Source organism: Cannabis sativa, chromosome X, assembly GCF_029168945.1.
Source record: "Cannabis sativa cultivar Pink pepper isolate KNU-18-1 chromosome X, ASM2916894v1, whole genome shotgun sequence".
Lineage (NCBI taxonomy): Eukaryota > Viridiplantae > Streptophyta > Magnoliopsida > Rosales > Cannabaceae > Cannabis > Cannabis sativa.
The window spans coordinates 4,893,300-4,914,535 of NC_083610.1; the positions used below are offsets into that span (position 1 = coordinate 4,893,300).

At 31.8% G+C, this 21,236-nt stretch overlaps 2 protein-coding genes across 4 annotated transcripts; one reads left to right on the top strand and one right to left on the bottom strand.

Moving 5' to 3' along the window:
- The first annotated feature begins 2,931 nt into the window (after positions 1-2,931).
- LOC115706144 (protein OXIDATIVE STRESS 3 LIKE 1) lies at positions 2,932-4,019 on the top strand. The gene is made up of 2 exons (XM_030633684.2): positions 2,932-3,337; positions 3,417-4,019. Exons 1-2 carry the CDS (start codon positions 3,111-3,113, stop codon positions 3,835-3,837), a joined length of 648 nt encoding a protein of 215 aa, XP_030489544.2. The 5' UTR covers positions 2,932-3,110; the 3' UTR covers positions 3,838-4,019.
- Positions 4,020-6,401: 2,382 nt separating this feature from the next.
- On the bottom strand, positions 6,402-20,610 carry LOC115706112 (myosin-15). Of its 3 annotated transcripts, none has more exons than XM_030633643.2 (39): positions 20,458-20,610; positions 20,218-20,346; positions 19,982-20,128; positions 18,904-19,049; positions 18,638-18,794; positions 18,244-18,302; positions 17,983-18,139; positions 17,604-17,753; positions 17,361-17,497; positions 16,873-17,019; positions 16,679-16,780; positions 16,228-16,285; positions 15,948-16,049; positions 15,593-15,630; positions 15,371-15,497; positions 15,091-15,264; positions 14,560-14,691; positions 14,045-14,154; positions 13,806-13,866; positions 13,519-13,696; positions 12,835-13,040; positions 12,421-12,540; positions 12,233-12,331; positions 11,370-11,591; positions 11,072-11,211; positions 10,721-10,829; positions 10,479-10,529; positions 10,301-10,390; positions 9,644-9,814; positions 9,327-9,479; positions 8,951-9,127; positions 8,622-8,765; positions 8,175-8,245; positions 7,971-8,070; positions 7,833-7,889; positions 7,663-7,719; positions 7,506-7,586; positions 7,329-7,411; positions 6,402-7,012 (listed from the first exon to the last, which is right to left on the bottom strand). In XM_030633643.2, the coding sequence occupies exons 1-39, from the start codon at positions 20,461-20,463 to the stop codon at positions 6,904-6,906; spliced, it is 4,557 nt and encodes a 1,518-aa protein (XP_030489503.2). In that variant the 5' UTR covers positions 20,464-20,610; the 3' UTR covers positions 6,402-6,903. The 3 variants fall into 3 exon arrangements, with proteins under 3 accessions (XP_030489503.2, XP_030489511.2, XP_030489533.1); XM_030633651.2 differs by having other exon boundaries at positions 20,477-20,603; XM_030633673.2 differs by lacking the exons at positions 19,982-20,128; positions 20,218-20,346; positions 20,458-20,610 and having other exon boundaries at positions 18,087-18,139; positions 18,904-19,044.
- Between the last annotated feature and the right edge of the window lie 626 nt (positions 20,611-21,236).

The window sequence follows — 21,236 nt, forward strand, 5'->3', positions numbered from 1 at the left end:
AAAAAAAAATCAGTTCTTATAACAATTTTCACATGATATTGGTACTTCAATTCGATAATCATGTTCCATATACTGCACTGGTTCACTCAGCTATAGTAATTTATCTCTCTTTTTTTTAACAAGTAGTATTTAGTTTTTGATTTAAGAATATTAAATTTTAAAATAAAATAAATAAATGTAATGCATTTGAGCCATCTACGTGTCTATATTTATGATAAGTTAACGGAAGTGGTAGTAACGGTGTAAGAGAAATGTAACATTAGGTATTTTTGCCACCAAAAATAAACATTATGTATTTAAGTGTATAAAATTTAAAATATTAAGTATTTATGCCGCAATTTATCCTTTTATTTTTTTAATATGTAATAAATAAGTAAATATGATTTTAGTACAAAAAAAATTATTATAGTCTTTTAATCAAAATAATTCTTTTTAAAAGTTGTATTAGATGTAGTTTTTCTAAAAAAATTTCAAAAAACTATTTTTTGACGGTTTGTCAAACACATTTTTATCACAATTTTTTCAAAAAATAACTTTTAACTTTTGTAAAAGTTGTGAGAAACGAGTCCTCACTCTCATCTACTTACCAATGGCAATGTTCATTATCTCGAAGAAAAGTAAATAATTGTGATGGATAACATGGCTCGGCTCGGCTTAAGCTGATAAAGAAAATAGAAATAATAAAATATTATTATTGTTATTTATGGAGAAAGGGTAGAGGTAGTTGGGACCCACCAACACAACCCAATATGGATAAGGCTTAAAAATGCCACGTAATATCCTCCACCCGACAATATATTCATTAAACCTAAGTAGACCAAACCAAACCAAACCCCATACTCTTCTCCTTCTGCCACGTGGACACACACTCTCTTCTCTTTTTCTTTTCTATCCTGTACTTCTATTACTATACCAACTATTTTCTCAGCCCTCTGATTTCATATCCCACATGATCTTTTTTTGTTTCTTTTTTCTTTTCTTTAAAATAAAAAATATATGAGTTTTTTTCTACTAAAGCCTTTCAATTATTATTACTTGTTTAAGTTTAACTTTTAATATTAAAAACTTTTATTAATAAATTTAAAGTACTATCTATTTTTCATAATTAACTGCTTATATGTACATTCTTATCACGCGACATATTTATATAAGTACACTTAATACTATTATTATAAAATTATAAGACAATTTATAGTATTTTTCTTTTATTTTTTTAAATATTTTATTTTATTTAATTTTTATAATTTTGAAATAATAATATTAGATGTAGTAATATAAACGTACAGAGCCGACCCTGAAACAAAGTGGGCCACAGGGAAAAAAAAATTTGGGCCCTTATGTTAGAAAAAATTTGGTATTTTTCAAAATCAATAAAAAAAATATATAATTTTAAAAGAGGAAAAAAAAAATTGGGCCCCTGGGCTGGGTGGGCCCTAAGCACAGGCCTAGCCCGCCTATGTCCAGGGCCGGGCCTGTAAACGTATCATGTATACAAAAGTATATATATAAGCAGGGGATAACTTCAAGAATACCTGTTTTTTGTGTTAGTCAATCAAAACTACCAGCAAACTATATTCATTTAAATTATATCCACTTTTATAAGGAGATTGCCTAATATACCCCCACATTAACATTAAAGATTGAAAATTAAGTCTTTCTGTTTTGGATTGAAGAAAAGGTATTATAGGAACATTAACTATAAAAGTGGGTAAAAAAAAATGAAATATTAAAAAGAGGATAAAAATTAAAATGGTTAACTTAAAGTGGGTACCCCACGCAATTTCCTCTATAAGCAGTCCATAGTAGCAATTAACCATATGACGTCTTATATTTACTAACATTTCAATAGTTTTGAAAATTTTACCGCTAAAATTTAAACTTAAAGAGTTAAGTGAAAGTAAAACCATAATTGAGAGAGTTTAACTGCAAAAAAACTCAAAATGTGGTGAAATTATACTTTTAAGAGAGATAAATTTGAAATAATATTTTTGAAAATTTCTGTGCCGATCCAAAATGTAAAATTTTAAATTGCATTGGATGAACACCTTACCCAATAAAGTACAAAGAAACTCGTTACTCTCAAATGATCACCACTTTTAAAGCCCAGGATAAGTACTATCACGGGGACTCAAATTCTGAAAGACAACTAAATGAGGGACATAACGTAAAGTCATAATTTCCTAATTATTATTATTATATGAAAAAAAAACAAATTTGTTTAAAATTGGTGGCAACAAGAAGCGAGGTTGTTAAGTTAGTTATGCAATAACAAACTTAACTAATTATCCTTAGAGCGAGATCTCCATGTCAACATATGTATGAGTGCTTCTAAAAGCGTTTATGAGGATTTCTAGAATCACAAACCAAGGTACTTGCCAGAAGAAAAGAGTAAGCTGGAGTCGATTATCTAAAACTCCTTTCTAAGAAGAATAACTAGCCATCTGAAATTCCTTTTCGAAATTTTCTTAAAAGGACAAGAAAGTCTTTCAAGACATGCTTGCGCAAACAAGTTTTCAAAAATGTTAATAACTTTTAGAGATATTTTTATTTAGAAGAACTATTTCACTAAAATACTAAGTCATAATTTCCCTAATTATTATTATGATATGAAATAAAAAAAAAAAAAACAAAATTTATTTAAAAAAATATATTAATTTGGTGATGTGATTGGAAAAAGGGCAATGTGGGGTTACACTTTAAGAAGAATGTGACGTGAAGCAGAATAACACACCACAATTTCATTAATTTATTAAATTAAATAAAAAAGAATTTGAAAGCAACGTATTTATACAAAACGAAACGTTTCGATTACCCAAAAGTACAATTGCTGACCTGTAAGGATAAGATCCCATCCCATCAAATTAAAACCTTTAATTAAAATTTAAAACACTATTATTAAATATTATCTTATCTTAATAATAATAATTACTCACTTTATCCACTAATTATAATTAATTAAAAAATTAATATAAAAGGTTGTTACTCACTCCAACTTTACCTTTCTCTCTCTTTAAGCTCTGATAAGGTTTATCCATGGCGGTTTTCACTTTTCTCTGAATAACAATTTGAAGACTCTCTTAAAGATCGATCGATTCATTGATCTGTTCAGCATGGAAAGTAATCGGAGGAGGATTGAATCGGAAACGGGAGAAGACGGAGCCGAAGACGGAGCGGAAGACGCGACTTGTTCTTATTCTTCTTCTTCGTCTTCGTCTTCGATCGGGAAGAATAGCGATGTGTGTACGGAAGTAGAAGATGATGATGATTCAGAGGCTCAGAGTTCGTACAAAGAACCACTGGAAATGATGGAGTCGTTAGAAGATTCATTACCTTCAAGGTATTATTATTATTATTATCTTCGATTCTTGTTTTTTGACCTAAAAACGAAACAGATCTGATCCGATTTTGTTTTACAGGAAAGGAATCTCGAGTTTCTACAATGGAAAATCGAAATCGTATACGAGTTTAAGAGACGCAATCACAACAACATCGTCAATTTCAGACATTGCTAAACCTGAAAACGCTTATTCGAGAAGACGAAGGAATCTTTTAGTATTCAATCAGATTTGGGAGAAGAATCGGAGTTACGGCGGAGGAAGGATATCGAAGAGACCGATCAGTTTGAGTAAAAGCACTTTGGCTTTCGCTATGGCTGCCATGAGTAATGGTGGTGGAAGCAGTAGTAGTAACAGTAGTTGTTGTAGTTCGGAGAACAGTGATGAGTCTTCTCCGTCGCCGGCTCCGCCGTGTCTTCCGCCGTTACATCCCCAAAGCAAGAAGAGAAGTGTGTTTTTGGGTTCTTCAAGGTCGTTTTCTTTGGCTGATTTACGACAATGAGAGTTTTTTCTTTGAGTAAAACGACACTAACAACAACTAAAACGACAACATCTATATATATATATATATCTAATCTCTGTTTTTGAATTGAAGTTTTATTTTAACTATATCTATATATGTATGTTTATGTATGTATGTGTATGTATTAATTATTAATTAATCGAAGTTAATCTTTTTTTTGGGCAATTGGTGGTGTTATATTTAGAGTTTGATTAATATTGTTTTGATTAGATAAGTGTTCTCATAATTGATGAATTAGATTGGTCTTAAAAAAAAGATCACATACATAATACATTGCGGTTAGGAGAATGCATATATACATGAGTAATTTAATTTGCTGCAAAATCTCTCAACTATCAATTTACTTACAAAAAATCATCCAAACTCGTATTTTGGTGGGAAAACTTCTAAAGTAATGTTCCGTTTATATTTTTAAGGTGTCGTCTGTTCAGTTTCGTTAAGTCCTAATTTTATTCACGTGGCAATGACAGGTCACTAAAAAATTATCCTATGTGACCATATTTTACAAGATAAAATAAAACTTTAAGAGTAATTTGCGGCAAAACCCCTCCTAACTATCAATTTACTTGCAAAAAACCATCCAAAAAACTTTAAGGTTGGATGGTTTTTTGTAAATAAATTGATAGTTAGGAGAGTTTTGCCGCAAATTACTCTTAAATTTTTTATTTTAATTTTAATTTTAATTTTGTAAAATATTGCCACATAGGATAATTTTTTAGTGACCTGTCATTGCCACGTGGGTAAAATTAGTACTTAACGAGACTGGACAGACGACACCTTAAAAATGTAAACGAACAAAACTTTGGAGGGTTTTCCCATTAAAATATGAGGTTGGATAGTTTTTTGCAAGTAAATTGATAGTTAAGGAGATTTTGCCGCAAATTACTCTATATACATATATACTTGTAATTAATTTTGTGGTTTTTTTTTTTTTTGAATAAAAGCTTATATAGATAAAAAAAAAAACAATAATTAGATCTCTCGATCATTATATAAGATGTAATTTGGTATAGAAGAAAATTTTACTATAAGCCCACCCCGCTACATTGAGGGCTATAAAATTACAAAGTTTAGAAATAAACGAACAATTACAACTAAATAGAAGATTAGAGTGATGTTTACAATATAGTTATCAATACACCAAATAAAATAGTTTCTTTTCAGAGTCTTGATAACCGTCTCAAAATTACTCTCAATCATAAATTACTTGAATATAATTAATTTTATAGTTCGATCTATAAATTATTTAAATTAATAAATAATTCATAATATTTTATAATAATATTTTGTAATTTAAGTAATGTTACTTAATAATACTAATTAAGTAAGTAATATTACTTAATTACATTAATAGCTATGGTGCTCAACAAATGTTACCTTAAAAGCACACTTGGTTAAATTGTAAAAAAAATTAGAAACATTGACAAATTACATTCCAAAAAAGAGTTATTAAGGCTTTTTTATAGTACACTACATAATTCTCAATTTCCCATATCCAGTTTAACCTCACAACTTTAATAACTATGTAGAACATATTCTATAATCACAAATTACAAGTCTTTCTTTGTAGAAAGTTCCAACTACCGTACCAACCCAAAGTATATTCCTAAGATGATCTCGTGCCATTCATTACATTTTTCCTAACCGTCATGTTGCACTTAGTCAATATAATAATGTATGCTATACATATAGTTATTGAGTATTTTGTTATTTCTCACTCACCAATATTCACATTTCTCACATTTAAACCTTAAAAGAATTTGACACAATCCCACAAACTAGTTCTTGATTCCTAAATCGAAATGAGAATCGAAGCAGAAGCTCTCCTCAAATGAGAAGCCATGTTACAATGAAAAGAAAGATGTTTTATAATTTTTTTTTTCTCTTCCCAAAAATCGTACAAGAGAAAACTTCAATGTTCATTCATTCTCTAAGAATGAATCGAATTAGAAGGGCATTGGAAAGAGTACTCCACCAAAGCACTTCATGTCATTCTTGTGTTTTGCTATTTCAAAGCTTGTTCCACAAAAGAGCAACATGACAGTATTGATCTCTCTCACGAACATGCGAAAGGTAAGCGTAAGGTGATTTGTTGAAAATTTTACCATTCAGTTCCTTTATTCAAACCCAATGATCTCTCCCATCACCTGCTTTCTCTAAAATGGCTCCTAAATATATATATCATCATTATACAACCTATTCAGTTTACCAAAATCCCCCACTCACTATTATATATTTATTTCAAAGTAAACAATAATAAAAAGGATATATGAAAATAGAATACGAGACATATGTTAATTATCATAGATTCATGAAAGGGCATATTTTCAGCCTTTTTCTAAAAAATTTGAAATAAAATATCTTCTTTTACATTATCTATGTGGGTGTGTGGGTTTTATAAGTAAATATTTAAGAGAATTACTAAAAGAAAACTAGTGCCCAACACAACACACTGCTTAATATCTATCAAAGTGTATAAAGGTTGAAAGAGCTTTCAACTTTAATGTGAAGGGAACTTTAAATTAGAAAAGAACAAATATACATAAAAACAAATGTAAAATCAAATTAATTGCCTATACTTAAGGTTTTACACTACTAATAGATGTTCATGTACAAAGCAACAAATGTACAACATAACTATTAACTATATATAAATATATATATATATATATATATAATTATAAAGTACATTTAGACCTAATTCAATGATTCTCAAACTATATATGATAAAAGCTTTCATGAAAAGTGAAGCACCATCTTCGGGATGAAAGAAGGGTTAACAAAAATGAAAAAATTGAAAAATCTAAACATTGAAAAATTCTACTTCTCATCAAAGAATGAGAAACCCTTTGGATGTTGGAACATTCTTTCTTGTGATGACCGACCCGAAAATGCGAGAGCTTCATGTTATCTAATCTTTCATAGGAGCTATCTATCTGTCTAGCTACATTCTAAAATGATGCATTCTTTTTTTCTTTTTGATTCTAATTCTGTACACTTGAACTTAGCAGATAAATGTTAAGACACTGAAATAGCTCATAATAGCTAATTTTGTGGCGCAACAGGGTACTCGGACAAGAAATTTGGAAGTTGTATATCTGAAGGGTCTATCACAGGAATAGCCATATCAATATCTTCTGTCGAGAACGGAATGCTGCAATGAGAAAAGTAGAAAATTTGTGTTATAAATTCGCCCTTTAATTCAGATATTCTAGTTGAAGAGTGCTTAACTACTATACAAACGACAATTTCCGATCTATCTTACAGTCTAATTTCACGAACGATTCCCAAAGTCACTCTAATTGCCCAAAGGTTTTCTCAGCATTTTAACAAGTTTTAATTCAATTTTCTCAGTTAACTGTATTGTTGTGAACATTTTGCGTAAAAATTAAGAGTATTCTAGCATCACTCTTCCAGACATTATATTTGCAACTCCTAAATAAATTGTTGATAGGGCCAAAAAAATTTACCTTAAATCATCGTCAAGCAAGAATGAATTGGAGGTCAGATTCTGATTGTCCTTGTTTAAAATCTCTCTCATTTCAGCAACCACCTGGAGAAATAAGACGATTAATCTTCAGAAACCAAAAAGGAAAAACTCAAATGACCAAATATTGCAAAAGAAAGGAATTGAAAATGCAACATGCCTCATTTGATACGCTCTGAGTTCCGTATTTGTCATCCCAATACATTGTACTTATCCGATAGATTTGTCGAACTGTCAGTTTCTGCATATTCAGAATTCAATATTAAAGTCTCCAAATAAATAAATTATACACAAAAATCAATGAAAAGATTAAGTACCGGACAAAGATCCTGTCTAATCTCATCCAAAGATTTTTTCCTCTTCTGGTGTATTACCTACAAGATGCAATAAAAAAGACCTTAACCAATCATATAAATATATATATATATATATTTATATATATACATGAACAAAAGAAAATAAAAAGGAAGTGAATGCCTTTATATACCAGAAAACCAACAGCTTGTCTAATATAGTTGAGCTCATGCCACGAGGTTCCTGCGAACTAAACATAGCAAAAACAAAATAGAGTAAATGTTTCAGATATCTGTTGGGACATGCCGAGAGAAGTGCTTTTGAAGTTTACCTCGTCCCCTGCATTAACTATCCATTTCTCTAGTTCTGCTAGACCCGACTTTACATATTCCCCATTTGAAAACGTACAACATTCTCGTCGCAGCAACAAACTATGAAAAAAGAGTTTCACTCAGTATGGTAATGCTCTTAATATATAAGAGTTAAAGAAATTGAAAGGTATAAAGGAATTGGTATAAAGGAATTGAACTCTTACCTGTTGAATAGTGATATATTAATGAAAGAGAAAACCTGAGTAACCAGCTTGCGGATGAAAAAGGAAGGTACCTGTATGACACAAGTTGTTTTGACTCGTAAATACAAAAACATAACAAGGCTCAAACATTATTATTATTAATCCTCTGACTAGCAAATCTATATTCATCTGACAAGTAACAAGTTTTCTTCCTACATTTCAAAAACAAATTAATGAAAAACATGTATGAAAACACTAGAAGAACAAAGAACCAAAACAGCTCAGAAACCTTAAATTCTGATGATCATTTTAGTCACCATTTTTAATAAATATATGAAAAGAGTAATAACACTACAAACATTACAACTAACAAAGTAAACTGTAATTACTAGGCATCTTTCGGATCATCAATAACATCTACCGATGCAGACATTATTAAATAAAAAGCAAATATTAGTTGTTACGTACGTGATTTTTACGTAATTGATCCATAAGAGAATCAAGAAACTTGATGATGTTGTCCCACTGATTACCAGGTGCTGCTGCTGGCTGAGGACCACCACTACTAGGTGATTTGGATGACTTTCCATGTACTCGTGAATTTTTTGGCGCCTTAACAAGTATCACAAAAACACAATAATATCCCATATCAAGCTTATATATAATGAATAAAAACAAAGCAGTAATTTATCCTACTATTCCATAAAGAAAAAAAGGAAATAAAGATAGCATTAAAGTACAATAAAACCAAATTCCTGGCAGTTATTATGTAAATTATACTGAGCAAGAAAACATACCTGAATGCAAAAGCCCAACAGTGGAGACAATTCTTTCTTCAAATTGTCACGAATTAAGCCAAAAATCTTCTCTACGCAAGCAGTCAATTGTTGTTTGAACAGTATAGCTGGATACCTTGCTTCAAGGTGTGTTACACCATCGTCAAACCCAAAATATTTAGAAGAAGATTTTAATCCCTGCAAAAGTGAAACTACTAATAAGACTGGATACAGATTTCAAAAATAACCTCACAATTACAGAGAAACAACCAAACAATGTCACAATTGTGAAGATTTTATCTTTCTGACTGATGAGTAGGAAAAGAGTATAATCTAGTAAACGCAAGAGTAAATTCACTGTATTACAACATTTAGAGTAACAGCTTTGGTAACTCACATGTCCAATCCTGGCCGCCAACCCAGTAGACCCAGCAGAACGCTGAGGAGTTGCCGTCAAGAAACCATTTGATTTTAAATTCCTTTGAAGGAGGCATAGAAGTGCAGATGCATTGGACAGCCAATAGGGCAACACAGCGTTCTCATCACCAACCTGTTACAGAAGTGAAAAGAAAAATTTCTAGTACCCCATAATCCAAATTATTGAAATAAACTTTTAAGTATATCAAAAACTATTTCTCAAATCTTTTTCATCTCTCACTAGCTCTGCATAACATCTTTTTTGAAGGAAAAAGAAAAAAGAAGATATTTGGTTACCTTCAGAGCCTCATTTATTCCTTCAATTATATAGTCAAAAATGGCTGTTCGTTCAGACTCGAAGGAACGCCAGTGAAGAAGACTTTTGTATATGATACAGGCTGCCAGTGGCTTTCCATCTACAAAACCCATATCTTCTTTGATACACCTTGAAAGGAATATACAATTCTCCTGCATATTACATACATTATAGCCGAGGGTGAACAATATTTAATATGCTCATCATATTAAAATCACCAGGTGCTATCTTCCTAAGGATAATACTATACCAAGAAAATAGGAGAGAAAAACAAAAAACACTACAGAGAATATTCACCAGACCCTGTACCAATATTGTTTCGGCAAAGTAATACGTAATATATATGACTATTTTAGGTGTTAAATTTGTTTAGAGTTGAGTTGTAATTCATGACTTTGAATGTTCTTTTATATTAATATAAGATGCAGAAAATAGCTTTAAAGTTGGATACCATGGGATGTTTCTCTATTCTCATTCAAACCAAAGAAACAAGAAAAAAAATCCTTTGAAATCAGGAACAATACAATCTCATAAAATCCTGAAAAGCAAATAAATAGAGAAAATAAAAGCCTAACTAACAGATACATTCAGTTTCAATGTGCTAGTTTTAAAATAGTGAAAGAAACAAGAAAAAAGACCTGATGCTTCTCAGCAGCTAATTTTGGTCGGCGTGATTCTGACAAGCTATGTTGAAGAGGAACAATAACCTTCGTAGGGGTAGGAGACTCCTGCACACAATATATTATATTTTATAACGAGAAGAAACATTTTGGGAACTATGCTCAGCTGTGAAAAAGGAAAAAGGCTACAACTCACAAATAGTAGCTTCCGATCAGAGTTTGAAAGAGCAAGTGCATTAGAGTTTTTCTGGAACCAATTCAAAAAAGAAAACAAAACAAATCAGAACTGCAGAATGTTATGAGTCATTAGCTTTTCACCATATGCCAAAACCATAGATGATATTGAATCAACATACAAACTACCTTAGTATCCACATGCAAATGAAACCCAAAATTCATAATCCTAAATTTTCATTAGCAATGTTTATCACAACTTACCTCAGAATATGTCCTTGCAAAACCAGGACGAATGCTCTTTGGAGTGGCCAACGCTTTTTGTCGCATAATGTGATTCTCGCCTTCTAAAAGTGAGACTTTCTCTTCAAGACTAACATTTAAAGAGTAGATTATTAGATAGTTGGTTTTCTTTTTCACAATACATTCTGAATTGGAAAAAATCAAAGTGCATTTAAATTTTACATTATAGAATTTTTTTAATAAGCCAGTTTGTTGGTTCAGATAATTACGAGTTTAATTCAAGCTTCTTATTGTTTTGCTAATATCTAGTGCAATCGAATTCAAATTGAAAATGAAATACTTCAATAATTTATTCATTTGATGGCAGAATACCTTTTAACATTCTGCTGAAGCTGTGAGCACTTTTCTTCGAACTCCTTCAACTTCTGAATCATGTCACTATTGTCCTTTTGCACCCTGTGAAGCTCGGTCTCCATATCTGAATTCTTCTTTTCCAGAGAATTCAATGAACTCTGCACAAAACAATCAGATTAGCATACTCGGCGCTCCCCACCACTTATCCCTCTAACCAAAAAGAAATGCTATTGATACAAACCCTAAATAGACAAACCATAAATAAATATAAAATAATAATGAAAAACAAAATATTGTACAAAAGAAAATGACGCACCCTCAATAATGAATTTTCTTTTCTTAATTCGGACATTGTTATGAGTTCCCTCTCCAATGCAGATTTCTCCTTTGAAGACAATTCTAACTGATTTTGGAGCACCGCATTTTTGTTGCACTCATTAATTGTCGCTAATTTTGCTGCATCTAACTCAAGGTTCAAAGTTTCCACCATCTTCTGAAGTTTCGAATTTTCTATTGACTTGGCATCTTCATTAGAAACCTGTCCATAAAACAATTACCAAAACGAATGAAATTTCATATAAAAGTTTAAAAGAAAAAAAAAATTGCAGAGGGCGATAACACTATATGTGCTTGAATTAAAAAAACGTCATAACGCCAGCTAAAATTTTGATACACAACATTAGTGTATTGGATTCAGTAAATGAAATAGATAGAAAATAGTAGGGAACTTTTATTGAAATAGCAAAATAACACAAACACTCCCAGGATGTTTGAGAGTCCTAGTACCTCTCTCCCAAGCCTAAGCTTAACTACAATAATCCAGACCTAATTATCCCTTCCCTTTCCTCTCCTTAAATCCCTCCAAACTTTCCCGATATAAACAAAATAGAAATAGAAAATACCTCAAAACAGAAACAAAATAAATGAATAATATCATTTAAAAAAAAAAAAAAAAATCATAGTATTATTAATTTCCCAAAAACAACCCAATCCCAAATCCTCTCATTACTTGTGATTCCTTCTACCATATAAGTGAAACAAATTTGTGGTTTATCAAGTTTGTCATGGATATATAATACCACTTTAAACATACAATGGCCAAATAAAACTATCAAATGTTCTAAATAATAACCAAACAACTCAATAAAAACAAAACAGAATCAAAACAAAAGGCAATACCCGCAATCGTTTTTCAAGATGCAATCGCCAAGTCAAATCTTCTAACTGCTTCTCGAGTTTATTCTTAGCTAAACGCAATGCACCAGTTTCATTTGCTTCCTGCCAATGAAAAACAAATTGAATGAATAATAGAATAGAGCATAAATTCATGTATTTCAGTTCATCAAATGTGGCACAACAGTTTTCACCTTTCTAAGCTTTCGAAGCTCTCTTTTTGCCAATTTTCTTCTCCAGAGACTTTGTATTGCTATTATAGAAGTCTGTTCATGTCTGAAAGCTGTCCGAACCTTACACATCCTCCACCGAGCCTAATAAAATTAAATTGGTCAAAGAGAAAATGTGATGAAGTTAGTTGAAGTAGACAGCAAAAATACTGTGTGAGAATATTGTAATAAGACATTTTAACAAGAAAACCATAACAGTGCACAATAAGAAATCCTTCTTGTATTCTACATGTGCTGCTTGTAGTGCTCACACAAATACTATTAAAGGTTTTCCACCCAATTAAAGAATTGCATAATGAATATGGAGAAATATTCATAATATAATGCTATTAAATTATAAAGAGAAACGTAAATCATATGAACCTTGAAAAGAATCACCTGAATTAAAACAGCAGCTCTATGTTTTTTCCAATGTATAAACCTTTTGCGAGTTGAGAATCCACGAAATCTGGATTGTATGGTAACAGCAGCTGAAAGTATTTGCAAGTATGCCTTCCTTGAAAGCCAGCTTCGGACTTGTTTCTGTAGTACAAGAGCAGCTGCTTCCTCTCGTTTGACAATGTACATCTTCCGTGCTAGGCATCCTATAATAATGAAAACCATTAAGAACAAATTTAAAAGAAAACAAGAAAGACAAAGCAGAAATTGAAGTAGCTCAGCCTAACAGCAGCCGCCATTGACCTTCATTGTAGAGATTTGCAATTTGTCCGTTATTAAGCAACAGCCAATTCAATGATAAAAATAAGTAATTAAAAGAGTGATAAAATCATCCAACTATAGGCTGATAGCACTAGAATGGCTGTGGATGTTGAATGGAACCCTCAACATAGTCTCCCTAGATTAAACTAAATGCAACATTTAGTTGGGGCTTACCATTTAACAATCTAAAAAAGTAGGTAGAGAGTAACAAATATGACAATAAACGGATGACCAGCACGGATGTATCATAATTTTGCGAACAGAAAGAAAGTAAATCTATCACAACATCAATACGAACAAAATGTGGAAGGGGAAAAACAACAAACAAAGAATCTGAAATTTCAACAAGTTTAGCACAAGAACCTCTACAGTAAGCTTGGAGTAACAATGCAGAAGTTCGAGTTGAGATAAAATCCCTGCGAGCAATATATGTTCGTATCTGACGCTGAATAAGTTTTGCAGAATTGTCTAAAACCTCAGCACGACGAGAATCCAAAACACCAATTTGTCCAGCCCTGAGAAATACTTTGGTTCTACCCAACTGCAAAGGTAATAGATGACTAAATAAAGGCATCCAGAGGCATGCATCCAAACATAAGCAACTTGAAAAATGAGTAACGAGACATTCATATAAAATATGGAAAACATACCTGGAAATTATCAAGGTTTAACTTTCTCAGAATTTTCTCTGTGATGGCTGTTTCATCAAAACTACAGAATACAAATACCAGGAAAGTACGTTAATAATTGCAAGAAACAAATGGAGCTCTTACAAAAGTTGTTTAAAAATTATTAGTGATATTCAAACTTCCACAACTGTAGTGCACATGCACACAACTACACCTCCATGGATTGAATTAAGCATTGAAAAAACCACAGACGGACCCACCTTCCATCCATATATTCAGGAGCTAATATTCCAAATCGATCTACAAACTCTGAATAAGTCCTTCGAGTGGGATAGCCTGCCAAACTAATCCGAACAGCCTCTAATACACCCTACATCAAAACAAATAACTACTACAATAAATCTAACAATTATTAAATAAATGAAAAACACATACAATTACTACAGGGTAACAATTGGGAGACAATCATTTACGCAATTGTTTTGCTTTGTGGTCAATGTACTTATAATCCTACATAGTACACCATATCCCACAGCAAATGAGCTTCACTGTTATTTTTGGTAAAGCTCAAAATTCATACAACTATTATCAATAGCAGTGTTGAAAAAGAAAGCCTAAAACAGAAATGTGAAACAAGAACAGATCCTTGAACTCAAGTTAAAATATTGTGCATGACTTAATTGACTACATCATCTTGAACAGTAAATATATAGATGGCTAGTTAAAAATGCATCAACACTCCACAGAATAACATAGAAGTTCTAGAGTTACCCACCCCACACCGTAGCTGATGAAGTATACTCAGGTTCTCAAACTTTTGTGGTCGGTTCAAAGAATTTGGTTTCACACAACGTATATAATGTGGCTCTGTTGTATTGAGTGTTTCCATCAGAGCTTGGAGTTGGTGCTACAAGCAGAAATAGGAAAAGGAAAAGTTGTATCAATGTCAGGAAGAAAAAAATATGCAAGTGATAATGCAGAGGCAGAGTGACAGGAACATCCAAAACCTAAACAGAATATATTAATTGTCACCAAGGCATTCAAAATTTACATAAAAGCAAATACTATCCAGAAGTTACAAGGCAACACTACAGTAAAGAAATTCAAGGTAAAAAATAAAGGTTCTCAAGACAAGACATTGTAGAATAATAAAGGAGAAACACTTTCTTCAGTCAGACGACTATCACAATCACTGCCCAGTATTGTTGACAGTACTGCAAACAACTAGTCAGAACAAGATAAATAACTTACATCTTGTGTAAGAAAATTACCAACAAAGTAACTACACAACACAAAAGTCGTCTACCTTAAATCTTGAGGCAACAGAAGAAAACTTGTATGATGATCTCAATGATTCCTCTGGAAGTAAGGGGAAAAGACCAGCGATAAGGGTGCATTTGGAAGAGGATAGCAGATTGCAGTGTTCAACCACAACATAATCACGATTTTTATCTAAAAAGGTATCTGTATGGTAAGTAACCTACAAAAAGTAATACATAAATTATTTTAATTAAAATTATCTAGGACACAGGTCTAATTTTCTAACTGTGATTCTATTTGCAAATACAACAAGACATATAACATGCCTTTCCAGCATAATGGGAAACAGTAAAATCTGTTTCGGAAAATTTTGCCTTTTCCAATCTCGAGTGTGATCGGAAATGCTGAAATAACTTCATGGAAAAAGTTTCATGTGTTGATCTTGGGAACATGCTGCAAAAGTAAGAGAATCAGGATAAGGATAAATTACAGCAAAAAACTATACAGAACTACACGCACCAATTTATACTGAAGAACTCAAATTGTACCAAGCTTCATCCAATAATGCAATTATCCCAATAGGTTTCTGCATAAGGAAATGTAACATAAGGTCCAACAATTAAAATATAATAAAGATATACTAAATTTAGACCTGAAGACATCAGCCAAATTACGTATACATTCTAAACATTTTTCGGTGCACTCTCAATTTCCATCAATCCTATGACAGATAAATATGCAGAGTTCCTCAACTACAATAATACATTTTACTAATCTAGCCACACATGTACATGGTATCTTCTATCCTTAAGGTCCCAACACAAAGGAAAGTGAAAGAAGATTGTGCAGTTTTAATCCATTAACCAAAAATAAGTCTACAAAATTTTTGATAACGAAGAAAACCTTCTCAATCAAATCTAGAACATCTTGATTATCTATAAACTCGATGTAGCTCCAATTGATTTCCTCTTTGCTGTACTCATCCTGCTCCATCTTGAAGACATGCTGGAATAAAGGAAAGAGATAAATAATAATAAGTTTGTATTGATCCTTTCCAGCAAACAGGGAGAGAGGGAAAGAAAGTTTATACTGAAGAAGGTAGAATCACTAGCCTCATTAAAACTAATACTTCATATTGTAATAAGTTTACATTATACTTACAAAAAATAAATAAATGGTGTACCTCATTAAAATGTTGCTGAAGTTTTTCATTCGCAAAATTTATGCAAAATTGCTCAAAACTGCAAAACATAAAAATAAAAGTCAATATACAAAAAAAAAAAAGTAAAAAATCATTAAATTAATAACTAAGGAGTAAACTTCTTTTGATCAAACATTGAAACCTCTAAGAAGTAAGTACTAAGTAATCTCTTTATTCCCCTTTAAACTGAAAAATAACCCTAGTGTCATGTATGAAAAGATTATTCTCTGATTAAACCTTAACAAGTATCATCTAAATGTTCATTGTAATCAAAGTAAACTAATTTGTCCTAGTTATTTTAAACTGTCAAAAGAAACTGCATGAAATGATACCAAAAGTTCAATACTTTTTCATCACACAAACATGAATAAACTTACATGGCTAACCATAAATACAAATAACTATTGTTAGTAAACAAATATAAAATAATTACCTATTATCCTTGAAACATTCAAAACCATAAATGTCCAGAACTCCAATTTGTACTTGAGAATTCAAATCTTGCCCAACAGACTTATTAATTTTATCAACCAACCTGAAACAGAAATTTAGATTGTCATCAACATCTCCCAATAAAGAGAACACTACAAGAGAATGATTCTTTCTTTAAGAAGCAACAAAATTTACCAGTCAAATAATCGTGCATAAACAGTTTTTGCCAGAGCATCTCTACCAGCAACAGCAGCATTACAATCAAGAGCCTTAACAATACTTCCTTCACGGGTTTGAATTGAACGAGTACATAGTGTTGCTAGTAAGAGATCTACATCACACCTAATAGAAGGAATAACCAATTTAATCAAAACAAAATTAAGAACAAATCGATCTATCAAAATATGGTCAGAGTGATAGTTGAGCTTTCTCAATCCAAATTCCAAATTATAAGAATTATTCTTCAGTACTTTTAAAATAAATCTCAGAGATATTCTCCTGAAAACTCAATATTATAAATTCACATTATTAAAACATATATCTACCTAACTTGACGTCTAAAATTACAAAATTAACATTTAGACATACAGATAATTGCTAATTAAAAAAAAATACTTCCTATAACTCTACTTCATATGAATTCCTATAAAATAAATTTTCAAGCTATCTTGTTGATCACTTACATGAAAAGATTAGCAACCATCTGCAGATGAAAGTTTGATTTCTGATCCTTTAGAATGGAAGAGTCGTGCTCTTTCCCAGGAGAAAATTCAATGTTGCCCAGATGAAGAATTCCAGCCAAGGAGCGAAATATTGCTTCCTAATAGAACAAAAATATAATATAAAAAAGATTATTTTAAAGAAGAAACCAAATACACCATAATTCTTAATTTCTAAAGTTAAAGTAGCATGCAGAGTTTTAAAACCTGGTCCTCATGACTAATGCCAACAATGTCCATTGCTCTCCTTGTCTTAATATATTCCTCTGCATTGCTTACTCCATCCAATTCATAAACCTTACTTTGATTTAAATAATGGAAATGGGTTGGATGATCTAGCTTGTACTTTTCCGCATCCTGGACATAAAAAAACAAACCCAAAAACAATGTTAAGAAGCTTAATGAATCTGAAAGGGATGGCCAAGTATCGGAATGAGGATCTATTTATTTACATATACATCTAGTCCCTTTTGTTCAAAGAAATGATGCAAACACAAACACATGACAGGGGGGAGAGTCGAGAGGGACAGAGATATACATACAAATTACATATAAAGAGAGAGAATGGGGAGGGGGAAGAGAGTACCCTTCCAGAAGCACACAAATGATAAAAGCAGTGATAATTTCTTTCAGGATCTGTAATCTGTACAACACGAGATCTTTCCAATAGGTAAGTTCTAATAGCAGCACCTGATATTCTACCATTTGCATCAAACTGGATCTCAACAAACTTGCCAAAGCGACTGCAAAAGCATGAAAATGAAAGCAATAGTTGTTTAGACAAAGATACCTAGAGAATAATTCATGAAGCAGTAAAGCGAGCAACTCCAGTGGCTAAATTGCAAACCTTGAATTGTCATTTCTAACAGTCCTTGCATTACCAAACGCTTCCAAAAGAGGATTTGACTGGGAAAAAATTGAAATTATGAATCAACAAAAATAAGAAAGCAAAGAATTTCCAATGACATAAAAGTAAAACAAACATAAATGTTCACAATACAAAAACAAAGCAGCTCTTAAGTTTTAGCAACTAAAACAATCCATTATACAAGAAAGTTAATCCATCTAAGTGTCCGTGTTCAGAGCAAGGCTCCCCTCCATTAAATTACAATCTAGCTTGCCTGTGAAAAACTAATGGCTTTCTATTCAAAACCTTTTGGGTACCTGGCCTAAATCATCTTGTTCAAAATTGTTTCCCTGTTGAGCCATACAAAGTGCATTAATTTGAGGATAATTCTTACTTCAAGAACTTGCTGCTCGACAGTTCTGTCACCACCCGCAGCTCGGCCTCCAACATAAGTAAGGTACTGCATGATAAGTTTAGTCGTCTCGGTTTTCCCAGCCCCACTTTCTCCACTGACCAGTATAGACTGGCTTCGACCATCATTCATCATTGCCCTGGATTATACAAAATCACAAGGGGCTAAGAAAAGATCTTACTTGCACAGTTGAACTAAAAATATATGAAAAAAGTTGCAACTTATTTGAAAATATAAAATCATTAAACCTATATGAAGCATCAGCCACGGCAAAGACATGGGGGCTCAACTCGCCAAAAGGAGCTCCCTTATACATCTCCATCATATGGCCATTGTATAAATGAGGAAGCTTTGTGAACGGATTGACCGCAATCAAAATGCTTCCTGTGTATGTCTAACAAAGACAGAACAATGCAAGCAGAGGTCACTGCAAAATCCATGGAATTTACCTAACGCGATAATTTCAAGAATAAAAGGAAATATTCAAGTTTACGAGGTAACGGAAAGTGTCTCATACGACAATGACTAGGAAAGATTAAGCAAATTTAACGCCATCTAAATATCGTATATTATATTTATTAATTTTAAATTGCAGACTAGTTAAAGTCATTCCATTTAAGCACCAACATAATGAATATGGAAAAATAAAGCTACTCTCTACCTAATTAATCGATCGAATAAAAGTTAGTATAGGACAGATCAAATACTAAATTCGACCCAGTTAGGCGTTACACTTCAAAAGGAAATAAAAAAATTTTACTATCTTTTCTCTAGGAACAATCCCAAGGTTTAGTAGACAATAAACAGCCCATGATTTACCAAAAGACAAATCAAATACCGAATTCGACCCGGTTAGGCGTTATACTTCAAAAGGAAATGATAAAATTTACTCTCTTTTCACTAGAAACAATCCCAAGGTTGAGTAGACAATAAATAGCCAATGATTACTCACATAAGAATCCAATGATTCACCACATAAGAACAATCAAAACACCATCAAACTTTTATTTATAGGTCAACTCTAATTACCTAATCATTTTTATCCCAAGCTTTTGAGAATATACCAAAAAAAAAAACAAAAATCACTTGAGTTCATGATTTGAAAATTTAAAAAAGTTGGTTGGCTTTGTACAGTTAACAATAATTTCTTGTCCTTCTCTTAAGGTTTGAGTAAAACAAATTCACTCCCTTTAAAACACACTCATAACTAAACATAATTGAACAACAACCAAACCTAACAAAACCCTAAAATATTATCAAAAAGAAAACACAACATTAATGGCATTGCCAATCAGTACAAATATATATATTAAATGCACCACTAACATATATATCATTGAGAGCATATCTTCTCTGAAGATTGTAAAGAACTCCTGGTTCATTCAAATAAGTCAATTTCGTCATATCATCAACACCACCATGCTCATCCTCATCAGCATCCCTAGGAAAAACTTTCTCAGGAGAAACCAAAATCTATACCAAAAACAAAAATCAAAACCACATTACAATCAAAATAACTCCAAATTCAAAATTCAAAAAACGAAGAAGCAAAAGAAGACCACCTTCTTCCCTGAAACTGTAACAGCATGAACTTGCTTTCCACCATAATCGACGACCTCAGCCGCAACCCAAGCTAAATTCTTGTCCTCGACCCAAACCTTCGAGCCTTTCCGTATACTCATCGTAGATTCCTGTAAAAGTTAAAAGAAAACATTAACGAAATCAAAACCCTAGGTAACCGAAATGGAATCGGAGAATAGAAGATGAAAAACCCTAGCGCGAGAGAGATAAGAGCGAGTTACGAGCATGAGTGAGTCGAACCGAGTCGAGTCGAGTCCGAGTTGAGGTTGAGAGAGAGAGAAATGGGGTTCCCGCCCTAACAGGTGTGTTTGGACAAAAAAAAAAATATGAGAGAAGCTTCGGTGTGGTGGTTTTTGGTAACGTAACTGACACGTCACTCTCTGTTCTGTCACCCACGCTCCAATTTGATTTGGAATTTCTTGACTGTGACGCTACGATGTTTGTGTACTCTAGCAAAACCCTCGCTTACCCTTCTTCCTCACGGCTGACCGTGACCGTGAGACCGTTTGGTTCCTTAAATGAAAAATGTATAAATATATAAATAATTATTATAATATTTCAAATGATGAAAAGTAAATAAGACAAAAATGACTTTTATTACAAATCTAGTAAAAAAAATAATTAATTTTAATTATTCTTTGATTGTATTAAAAAGCAAAGAGATTAATGTGGTTTTTAAAAAAAAAAAATACTAATAATAAAAAACTTATTCGGGTGTTTAAAAAATGTTTGATGATATGGATATATTTTTTTAGTATTTTTTAATGAATTGATGATGGTAGTTTGGTGAATATTAAGAATGAATATTGACAGTAAAATTATAAAAAAATAAATATTCAATTAAAATTAGATTAGATTGGATGTTGGATTCTAATTGAATTATATTAGTTATTGAATCTCAAAATCTAATTAAAAACCGATTAAATCAAATAACATTTATATATATATTTAAAAAAATTATTTATATTGATTTATATAATAAAAGTAATAAATAAATAAA